An 11,617-nucleotide genomic window follows, 5' to 3' on the forward strand; every position below is an offset into this window, starting at 1 on the left:
ATTAAAATAGAACCATTTAATCTTTTATTATATTTCATATCAATTTGGATAGTATATATTTTTATAAAAGTCTTCAACATATTCCTAACAAATGATAGTTTTCCTTTACTTTTTCAAACAAGATAACTTTCCCACCATACAAGTGAATGGCCACTTATCTCGAGGTGAGCCAAAGAAATCTTGTGTCCCACTCACATTGTAAAAACCCAAATATATGATCAATTGCTTATTTTATGAGACTAATACTTTTATATTTATTTTATTTATTTCTAAAATTTATTTTACTTTTCATTCAATTTTCAATCTTAAATAAGTTAATTTTAAATTTTACTTCTAATATATTTTTTTCTCATAATAATTCTGAAAACATTCTTGTTAAGAAATTTAGAACTTAAAAAATGTGATTGTGATTATTGGTTTCTTCATAATTCTGATTATAAACTTTAGCGTCTTCTCTCATTTGGAGAAAGAATAGAATAAGAATAATATTTAGGAAATAATGGAAGGAAAAGGGAAAAACAAAATATATATATATATATATATATTTGAAGAAAGAAAAGAAAGATGCCAAGAAAAGAATAAGGCATTACTTTTAGAAAATAAAATTCACATAATAGATTAATCTTTTAAAATAGAGAAATAAGGGGCGTCATTAGAAAAATGAAAAATCGTGGGCCCCTAAAAGAGAACGAAAGTTAATTTGCATGGAACAGCAATGGCCCAGCTGCTTCGTTGCAACGATGATACATTATGTGGTTCTGCTAACGTTAAAATGGTGATTATTCAATTACTTCACCGCCACACAAAGTAATATCGCATAATTAAAGTTAAAGCTATATTCTGGCGTCTTATGGGCTCGACCGTAATATATTGCTATATAAAACGTATTATCATCTGAGTGATTTACACAAAACCAGAAAATTTGTGTTGATTAGGAAGAACATCTAGTTTCGAGTTTCGGTCCGCAAGGAATGGCTGGTGTATGCTGTTCACCGGGCTTTCTTCGACAGATTGAAAAACCAAAGGATACGGAGGCGATTGATTGTCTCAAGAAAACGGTACAACTGTTGGGAAGGACGGAGATTGAACAATTGGTCTCCCAAATCGAATCTGTTTGGCAGCCTCATCATGAGAGCGCATTTGGAGTAGAAGGTGCTAGTTCGAATTTAGAGATATCTAATTCCGAGTTTGGTCGCCTATTGGTAAAAAACCTATCGACGAATTGTGGTGAAAATAATGTTTCCAAGGTATTTAAACGGTGCTTTGCCTACTGTTGTTATTATCGTTTTGTCTGCTTATTGAGAACAAATTTCCCACAATTAAAAAAAAAAACGGAATAAAAACAATCTCAATTGCCATTTTTCAAATATGTATTTCCAGGCATGCTTTCTTAATAGACTGAAGCGAGAAACGCAGAATGTTCTCAGCGATGTACTGAAAGAGGAAGGTAATATGAGGTGGGTGGCAGGAGGGCTGTCTGTCGTCTCATATACAATGGAAGAACTGAAGAATAGAAACAACTTCGGGAACGAGTATCGGCATTCTCTTCTGTACATGCTTGGTCTGCTCAAACACATGAACAATCAAACTGCCTGGGACCTGCCAAAGGATAAGCGGGACTCTATAGTCCAATTTATCGTAGTCGGATGCCTTGTGTTTGCTATCCCATTGGAAACCAAAATTCACTTTGGGTAAGAATTGATAGAATTGTGATATTTATTTATTTTCTAGACTACAGAATGGGAAATAGAATCTTCTACAGTGCATTTTCTAAAGTGTTAGGATATGTCCTCCATATCACATATGCTAAGAGAAACTGAAATCTTTTTATCGCAAAAAGCTGTCATTAATAATAAAATTATTAATCACGTTGTCTCTTTTTGTTGTTGGGATTAAGGTGTCTCAATCTTAGAGTTCAAAAATGCTAATTTAATTATTTGTTTTATTTTTCATTCCACTTTGGAAGTCCTCAAATTTTAGGGAACTAGTGTTATAGGTTGCTATGCTTTTGAATAAAGGAAAACAAGTTTTCATGGGCCCCTGAAACCCATTACAACCAAAAGATCAAAAGATTTACATTAAAGTGCAAAAGACAACACCAAAGAAAAGGACAGCTGATAGGCAAAACACCAACAAACTAGAGAGAGCTAGTCAAAAACCAAAAGAGCCCAAGTTTAGGTTAATTTCTGAAGCATTTCAGCAGCTTCCAGCTCCAGCTGTTCCATATTATCAGCTGCCCACTTGATTTCCTCAATTTCTTTGCTCTGGCTTTGCATCTTTCTAGTGCTCGCCCATGTTCTTCTCCCAAGCCCAGTCTCCTTATCTTCTAGGGTATCTTCCTTTACTTCAATGATGCCCACCGAAGCCTTATCCCCATGGTCATTCTCAGGCTTATTGATAAGGGTCTTCATACTAGCTAAGGCGACCTTAAGAATCTTATGACTTTGCTCAACAATCTTTTTGAGTGTGTTCTTAACTCCATCAAGTCTTTTTTCAGTGGCCCCTACTTTGTTCTCTAGGCTAAGAAAGCTAATACGATTAATACTGATGATCTCCTCTGCATTACTAATAGCTTTGGTAAGCTCACTAAGACAATCAGAGAGGGAATTGAATTTACCTGAGCCTAAAGCTTCTAAAGTCTCAATTTTTCGTACTTCCTGGGCTTGCTTGGTTTTAATGGTAGTAATTTTCTTTTGCATCTAGAGGAGCACCTATTTCCCATGCTCTATTTTTCTATTTTTTCTACTCAACCAAGCAATTTGGGGGTCGTCCTCTATCTCAGCTTTCGTGTCATAGCCTTTGCCTTCCTCATCATCAGAGTCATCGATATCCTCTTCCGACTCGGAGACCTCAGCTATATTCAGCTGGATAGTAGTGTTCTTGATGTGATTATACAGAATCAACATCAAACCTTCATGCATTGTTGGGTTGATCTTGGGGTTGGATATTGCATCCTTGATCCCAGCATTAAGGGCGCAAAAAAGATAATATGGAATAGAAATTTTATCTTTATACCTAAAGTGATTAAGAAAAACAAAATGGTAGCTGTAAACCCTAGTATATCTACCATCGAGAATGATAAATTCCATTATAGCAAGCAAAACCCTTCGCCAAATTAATTTGATTACCTTTGGCGAGAAGTAGGTGTGGCTGCCCTTCACCAGTCTAGCTTTCTCCTCCTAATCCTTCGGAAATTTCTTCACACGAGCGTTTGAAATCTTTATGTCCCTATAGAACTTGATGTCGTCCATCGAAAGACTCGTTGCCTCAACGATCATAGTTTCAGTCACCTCTACCTTCCTATTTCCTATGGTTAAAGTACCTTTATTCCAGCCATTCTTGAAGATTCTCATAATTTCTAGTTGTTTCTCCTGCATGCGTTCCATGAAATCAGTCATCTTGGCAGCTTGAAGTACTGCCCAGACCTGCGGATGATTCCTCCATTTTTCAATGGTTGTAGCCTTCCTTCTCTTGCATTTTCCACCCATAATGTTATTGGTATCTACCATCTGTAATTTCCAGCAGATACCTTTCTTCGCAATAAACTTTTTGTGAGAACCCACTAGAATTCTGTGGGACTTTCTAATACTTTGGGTCGAGGGGGAGAAAAACAACCATAAAACATGCGAAGTGATCCTGCAATAATAATTGTACCTCCTTCTAGGTTGCATACAAAACTAGCTCCTGCTGCCACGACCTCTCCTAACACCTCGAGAAATCATTTCAAATCTGGCCTTGCTTACCATGCAATCTTTCATATTGACTATGGTAGTTTCTAGTTCACTGAAAGAGTCATGGAGAATTCTATTTTGACAATTTGTATTTATGTTTTGAGTTCACTTTTGAAAAGTGGTGTGAGGTAAGGAAGGCATCTATTTGGTCATGGTAATTTTTATGTTGTACTTACATTATAGTTGACAAGATGATCGTTATGGTAGAGATATGTGTTCTTTCTTATGATATTGCTATGTGCAATGTGTCATTGGATTAACAAGATGTTGTTTGTGACACAACTTACCTCTTGCGCTTTAAAGTTGGTTTTTGAAACCATGGACACATACCTCTTTGTGACGAGCTTTATAAATATGTTGATGCCTTAGCTATTTTTGAGAGAGACTGGCTGAAGGCATTGTTATGTTGTTGGAATCATTCTTGACATCTCTGTTGTAGCTACTCCTGGCTTTGTGCATTGTATTGTAACCGTTGTTGCCAAATAATACAATTGAATTTGGCTTTTGGAGTTTGGATTTTTCTTCCCAAAAGAGTTTTCCTAAGTATATCTGGTGTTGTGGTTTTATTCGTTAAATCTGATTTTATATGTATTTATCTAATTTGCAATTGTTCAAAAATTTGTAAGAAATGTCAACATCACCTCTCCTTTAGATTTAACTATTAGAATCATTTATTCTCGCTTTAGCTTCCTTTTTACGCTGCAGATGTGGGTCTCAGCTAAATGTGGCCGACATAAAGAATCTTGAGTTCCGATTAGGGTCCACTCATGAAGACCTAGCGTTCGGCATCATTAAGAAGAGTATTCAGCCACACACTCGACATATAAATGAAGGTATTTTGTTGGGGCCACTGCTTTCGTTTGTTTTTCTTTGACATTTAAATAACAAGGGAGAACATGTTATTGACTCTTTATATTCACGATTTCTTTCATCTATCAGTGGGCATAAAGGAAGCACGAGAGCTAGTGATTGAGCTTTTGGATGTCCAAAGTGATGACAAATCCAGGAGAGCCATCGTTATTGAGGGCCCCGATGGTATTGGGAAGACTACATTCGCCAATGCTACCTTCAGCCGTCTCCAACTCAGACGCTATAAAGTCGCCAGACTTGACATTGACCATGATGTTTCCGAACCTGATATGAAGATCTTGCAGCAGCGGATTTTACGCGACTTGTTCCGCAAAGATATTATTTTGAAGAGTTGTGTGGAGGGTCGAGCACGTCTGTCAAATGCATTCAGGGAGGAAGCGTGTCGGCCTATCTTTATTTTTATTGACACCGCCCACTGTAAGTTTGATCTAGGTAAATTGCTACCAGAGGACGAGCAGTTGCTTCCAATTCAGAGCAGGATCCTCATAACCACTACGGACCGCACTAAATGTAGCATACCTGCATATATTGACATGAATCACTACCAGATGAAGCCTCTGGCGAACGCAGAAGCAAAGATTCTTATAGGGAAAAATGTCTTAGGTGGAGCTGAAACTATCGGCAGGTTGATAAAAACATGTCGTGGCATCCCTCTAGCTCTCACAATGCTTGCATCTTACTTGCGCAAAAATGGTGACCAGAATTCAGCACATGCATTTGACTCCATAAATCCATCTTCATCAAAAGCATCTGATATCTGTAGTAGCATAGTTGATTTTTTATATAAAAGATTGGAAGAAATACACAATGAAACTTATACAGAAGCCTTTCTAGACATAGCTATCTTTTTCAACAACTGGGAACGGCACCTGGTGACTCTTATATTTCCAGAAATAGAACTGACCGTGCTGGAAGAGATGGGACTTATAATGATCTCCCGTGAAGACAGATTGAGCATCAATGCTGCAGTTACAAAACGAGCAAAAAAAATTTCAGGAACAGATAGAATAACCAACGTGGAATCCTTCAATGCTCTTCGAGTTAAACAGGTAATACCTAAGAAAACTAATCTTCTCTTATGATTTCTCTATATTGTATATTTCGTCGCCAAAGAATTGTTTGATCTGGTTTGCATTATTAAAACCTAGTACCATAAAGGAATATGTGAGTTTAAATATTTGGTGAAAAGGCTATAGAAACTCTCAAGCAAATGCAATTGGTGCCCATAAAGATGAGTTCTACAACCTTTGCCAACATCCCATGTCTTTTTTTAATTAAAATAATCATTAATAATAAACAATAGTAAAAACAAGTTGGGCAATACAATAAATCTACAAATGATGTTGGCTAAATGAGTATAATAAGCAGTTATGATATATTAGAACACACTATCGTGAGAATCTTATAGACAGAGATCAATACAGAAAATGGTTTATTAGTGGGCCTGAAATTGTTTTCAAGCGTGAAACAACTTTTCCATCAAAGTTTCTCACATAGCATAGCCTCTAGCTAATTAATATAAAAATAATAATAAAAAATATTATATGTTTATGAATTTATATAATTAGTTAAATTATTTTAATATTAAATTAAATTGTTTTTAAGTAAATAAAGTTGAAATTTGAAATTTTTGTGTATTTTAGTTTTATTTGTATTATTGATAGTTTAGAGATTTGGTTTTGTTTTAAATTTGTTGTTTGTACATAAAAAATTTAAATTATTGTCAATTCCTTAGCTTATATAACAGTTGTCAAGTAATAAATGTAATAAGATAAATATCTAATTTTTAAATTTTTTTCTAACTATTATTATATTTGAACATTTAGAATAAGAATAGTTACTTGAATTAGTTTATTATTAATCTATTAGTAAACTAAAAGAGAAATTAAAAGATTAAAGCTATATAATTTAGAAATAAAAATAGTCACCATGATTTGAATGACAATTTTTAATTTAGAATTATATATTAAAAAATTGATTTTAATTTTGATTTTGAGAAATGCATTGTATTATAAATAACAATATATATTGTAATATTACCTAATTCTATTGCACTTATAAGTTATAGAGTTTTAAGTTACATGAAGATAATCCTATCCTAATTAAATAAATATTTTTAATATTATAATAACCAAAATATTGCTATTTTAAATATTATATTATTACCAAATTTTTATATTATTAAATTGCACAAGGACCATCCAACCCGACTAAAATAATATCATTAATTTATTTATATATATATAATCATTTAAAAGTTTTAAAAGATTTATATTAATTTTAATCTTTTAAATTAATTAATTTATTATTTTGTTGTTATATATCTTTAAATTCATTATTATATTGTTAATATTATAATTACTATGTTATGCTTATTATTATAAGATTATTATTTTTATATTATTATTAATATTAATATTAATATTTTAATATTATAATAACTAAAGTATTGTTATTCTATATATTATAATATTTTATTATTATATTAATATTACTATTTAATAATTAAATTTGTATATTATACTAACTAAAATATTATTATATTTATTTTATTATTATATTATTTTAACTATGATATTAAAAATATTAATTTAATATCAAATTTGTATATTTTTAAATTGCATGACGATAATCTTAAGTAACTAGAATAATATTGTTAATTTATATATATAATTTAGATTAAAATTATATTTAATTATGATTATATTATTTTAGAAGAATTTAAAAAATATATATTACAATCTAAAAAATGGACTTAAAAATTACATTTAGATATTGGATTCATAAAGTCTATAATAAGATGTAATTTTTTAGAGATAATTAGATTAAAAAAAATAAAAATCCTATAATTTATAAAAAATCATACAAGCTAACTTTTCAAAAATTTAAAAAGTTCACATATTTTAATAAAGAAACAATAGAATAATAACAAATTAAGAAAAATCAATGACAATAGTCTAAGCTAGAAACAAATATTAATTTTCACGTCTTGTACAAACCTGTTCTACATTGTAATACTTGTAAGATTCAAAACTCGCTTTTAAATATGTTAATATCTTCTGATCGATTAGGAAAATAAATGGTAGTAATTTTATGCTCCAGTCCTTCATTCCATCCTTAATGATGAGTTCAAAACACATCTCGTTAAATGTTTACGGTAATAAATAGACCGACACAATGATCTGGTTTTATTAAAGCCTGTTACCTAATCAGCATTCTCACTTGAAATTTTGCATATACAAATCTCATTTACAGAACCTCTCCCAAGTCAAAGGGATATGGCTTTCAGAAGGCGAACTTGAAGCTGCGGCTTTGGACGAGATGCATAAGTCTTTAAGAGTTTTGTACTTGGGGAAGTCGGCCAAAGTGAAGGGAGAATACATAAATAAATTTCATAATTTAAGGTTCTTCTATCTATACAATAAGGATCATCTACCACAGAGTCTTATTAATTTCACCCGGTTGACATATTTTCATGGCAGCATAGAGAATGACCACTATTTTGATAAGGCAAGTCAATCGTTTAAAAATAAATTGTTTCCCTTCTGTTTTCTGTAAGATAATTTTTTTTTTTCTGCTAACGGGGATTATATTCGCTCAATAATCATTGATGTATGTATTAACGAATAGCTGATTTGCAAAACCAATGGTGAATGCAGTTGAAGGAGTTCTTCGATATTTCAGATCTTAGAAAGGGACCTAGAGAGCTGCAGTTAGGAAAGTCTTTGCATGTTCTCAATCTAAGTGATTCTGAATACATTGTAGAGTTGCCTAAAGAATTTAGCTGTTTATTTTCATTGGAAGTGCTAGATCTAAGCAACTGTGTCAAGTTGACAAGGCTTCCAGAAAGCTTAGATGGACTGGAGTCTTTGTATCGGCTGAACTTGAGAGGTTGTTTAGAGCTCCAAGCACTACCGGAAACATTGGGTAAACTATTTTGTTTGGGGGAGCTGGATTGTACATTTTGCCTTGAGTTGAAGGTAGTTCCAGATAGCTTCGGTCAGCTAAAATCTCTTTGTCACCTTCAGCTAAGGGGATGCTCACAGCTGAATTGTTTGCCTGAAAGCTTTGGAAACTTGTATTCTCTGGAATACCTGGATTTGAGCTACTGTACTCAGCTATCGAAGCTTCCAAGTAGCTTCCAGAAACTTGGTTCTCTATCCCATCTCCGCCTAGCTTGTTCAGGCTTAACTGAATTGCCAAAAGACTTTGGTAATTTGTATTCTTTGAAGGAGCTGGATTTATCCAGTAACCAAAATCTAGAAAGTCTTGAAGAAAGCTTCGGTAAACTCCATGTACTGTGTTACCTCTACTTAAAAGGTTGTTCAAAGCTCACTTCATTGTCAGATAATTTTTCTGAGCTATCTGATTTGGAGGAGCTTGATTTAACTGGCTGTGATAAATTGGCACGCCTCCCAGACCACTTTGGCCATTTCAAATGCTTGCATGTTTTGAAATTAAGCTGCTCTGAGCTTAGAACTTTACCCCCAGACACTGGTTTCATGCTTTCACTTAAGCGGATGAGTTTAACAGATTGTAAGAAATTGGCGAGACTTCCAGCTGGCATCTGCGCACTTAGGTCTCTATCTCACCTTCACTTGGGTGGCTGTTCAAAGCTCACCGAACTGCCCAGAGGCTTTGAGAAACTATCTTCTTTGGAAAAGCTTGAGATAACAGGTTGCAAAGAATTGAAGTCACTTCCCGATGATCAGCCTCCGTCTTTACGTGTCCTGAAATTACGAGGTTGTTCTCAATTCAATGGATTACCGGAAAATATTGGCAACCTATCTAAGTTGGAAGAGTTGGCTCTAACAGGCTGTGGAAGTCTGCAAAGGCTTCCAGCGAGCCTCTGTGAAATTAAGTCCCTACGCCATCTGAGATTAAGAGGAGATTCAAAACTCACAAGCTTACCAGCGAACTTGCCATCTTCTATAGAGACATTGGATTTGGGTGATTGCTCAAATTTAAGGATGCACCAGGACGTGATTAGGAGTTGCACTTCTCTCAAGTTGTTGTTTTTTGATGGGTGTTCCGAGTTGTGTCGACTACCTGACGACTTTCGACAGCTGAATTCATTGAGATATCTAAGCATAGCAGGTTGTACAGAGCTGACGACACTTTCTGATCGGCTTGAAAACATGACCAATTTGGTAGCAGTTGACGCATCGGGTTGCCCGAAATTGCAAGGAGAGACAATGGACTGCCTGGCAAAGTTGCAGTGCTTGTATTTCGTGGATGTGAGCAAAAGCGACTTGCTGACAAAGCGCTGGAAAGAAGAAAGAGAACTTCACCATCAGCTCGTAGTTCGGTTGCAGATGGATAATGAAGCCATGTACACAGAGAATATCGTCTCCCCTCAGTCCCAGCAAATAAAAGAACTTCGTCAGCCTGTAGTAGAGTTGCAGAGGTATGAAGAAGCCATGTACGCAGACACGATCATCTCCTGTCTGTCTTCAATCAGCGCCATCGAGACAGAAAGATTCGCTTTGGTCATAACATGTTCCTCAGATAACAAGGCATTAGAATTAGTAGAGAAAAAAATTAAAGAGCTTTATGAACAAGATCTCCGTACCTGTTCCATCTATATAAATCATAACAGTAAAATGTGTTCGGAGATGAAATCTCGGAATCTGCTCTCCTTCGCCATCCTGAGGTTGTTGAAGACGCGGCACCCCGAATTGTTTTCTGCTCTGGAGATTTTGCACACATGGATTGTAACCGTAGATGTGTGCACAGACCAAGAGGGCCAACAACACATTGAAAAACTGAAGGTGGAATTACCTGCAGTTGGAGATGGAGATGGAAACGACATTGTTTTGCAAGCACTTACAGATAGCCAGGGCGGCGTGCCAATGTGTTTCCCTTCTCTTTTCGGTGTAGTTGCTGACAACTTTTTCCCTCCTCTTTTAGGTGTCGTTGCCGACAAGTTCGCGAAGCACTCTAAAGATTTCCAGCACTGAACTTCGGCAAATAGCTTTGTGTTTTCTTTGTATATAATAATTAGGGTACTTGATATGATAGATTCATGTTGGTATGTATTTGTTTGATATTCCAAGGGATTTCATACTTCAGCTATTATTTTTCAATTATACAATTACACGAGAAAGTTTAAACGAAAATATATATTAATTGTTCTGGTCATTTTAAAAGTTTCAACTTAACTATTTATTATTTTTTAAATGAATTAATATTTTTATATTTAAAGAGTAAATATCGATATTTTTAGGAAAGTTTTAAGAGAATTGTGTAGTTATTGGGAATGAAATTATAGGTGTTTATATTAATTTACATGAAATGTTAATCTAGTTTATTTGAGTTGAGGTTGGTTTGTTTTGTTTTTTTCTTCTTTTCTTTTTTAATTAAGGTTAAAATCAAATATCTTAGACTATATTATGTAGCATTGTTTCCCACATATTAATACATAAGAAAATTTATATTTTGTACTTTTTAATATATTATTAAATATTCCAATACATATATGTTAACAATTATTTTAATTTCATCTAACTACAACATATATTCATAAATGTTTATATTGCGAAAAAATTATGACAATATATTAAATGTTTCTCAATATTCTTACAGTATATGAAAGTAGTACTATATTCTTACAGTATAAAAATACTACTATCATGTTTAAAAGCTTTAGAAAAACTAATTATTATTCTTTTATAGTATTTAAATATTGCTGATTGAATTTATTTAAATCTAAGAATTCTACTATTAGTCTTGTGGGAAAGAAATATTATTACCACTAAAAACTCATAAAATCTCACATGAGCTTTAGGCTAATATACATATATAAATACTTTGAAGTACATTTAGTTTATAAACTACTATGATGAATTCATGGATAACACAACATGTATCTTAAATCTACCTTCCACTCAACAATCATACCTCTAGTTTACAACTTTACACATTGCATTAGGCAGTGCCACCCTTAGTCCATTATTAAACTATTGCATCCTCTATGTTATCCTTTCACATAGTTCTATTTACATTCTACACTTTAG

The 11,617-nt window shown here is 33.6% G+C and overlaps 2 protein-coding genes across 2 annotated transcripts; both read left to right on the top strand.

The window, feature by feature from the left end:
* The first annotated feature begins 922 nt into the window (after window positions 1-922).
* Window positions 923-8,194, top strand: LOC131057760 (uncharacterized). The gene is made up of 5 exons (XM_057991919.2): window positions 923-1,247; window positions 1,381-1,691; window positions 4,437-4,564; window positions 4,671-5,650; window positions 7,857-8,194. Exons 1-5 carry the CDS (start codon window positions 972-974, stop codon window positions 8,157-8,159), a joined length of 1,998 nt encoding a protein of 665 aa, XP_057847902.2. The 5' UTR covers window positions 923-971; the 3' UTR covers window positions 8,160-8,194.
* Window positions 8,185-10,744, top strand: LOC131057759 (disease resistance protein RPV1-like). Its single transcript, XM_057991917.2, has one exon. It carries the CDS (start codon window positions 8,255-8,257, stop codon window positions 10,559-10,561), a length of 2,307 nt encoding a protein of 768 aa, XP_057847900.1. The 5' UTR covers window positions 8,185-8,254; the 3' UTR covers window positions 10,562-10,744.
* The last annotated feature ends 873 nt before the right edge of the window (window positions 10,745-11,617 follow it).

This window comes from Cryptomeria japonica, chromosome 7 (genome assembly GCF_030272615.1).
Source record: "Cryptomeria japonica chromosome 7, Sugi_1.0, whole genome shotgun sequence".
Classification (NCBI taxonomy): domain Eukaryota; kingdom Viridiplantae; phylum Streptophyta; class Pinopsida; order Cupressales; family Cupressaceae; genus Cryptomeria; species Cryptomeria japonica.

Excerpts from the sequence above, each read along its gene's own strand:
- LOC131057760 (XM_057991919.2), top strand. The coding sequence starts at position 972 with ATGGCTGGTGTATGCTGTTCACCGGGCTTTCTTCGACAGATTGAAAAA. Across the intron at positions 1,248-1,380 it reads GTGAAAATAATGTTTCCAAG|GCATGCTTTCTTAATAGACT; the intron begins GTATTTAAACGG and ends ATGTATTTCCAG. Across the intron at positions 4,565-4,670 it reads CACTCGACATATAAATGAAG|TGGGCATAAAGGAAGCACGA; the intron begins GTATTTTGTTGG and ends TTCATCTATCAG.
- LOC131057759 (XM_057991917.2), top strand. The coding sequence starts at position 8,255 with ATGCAGTTGAAGGAGTTCTTCGATATTTCAGATCTTAGAAAGGGACCT.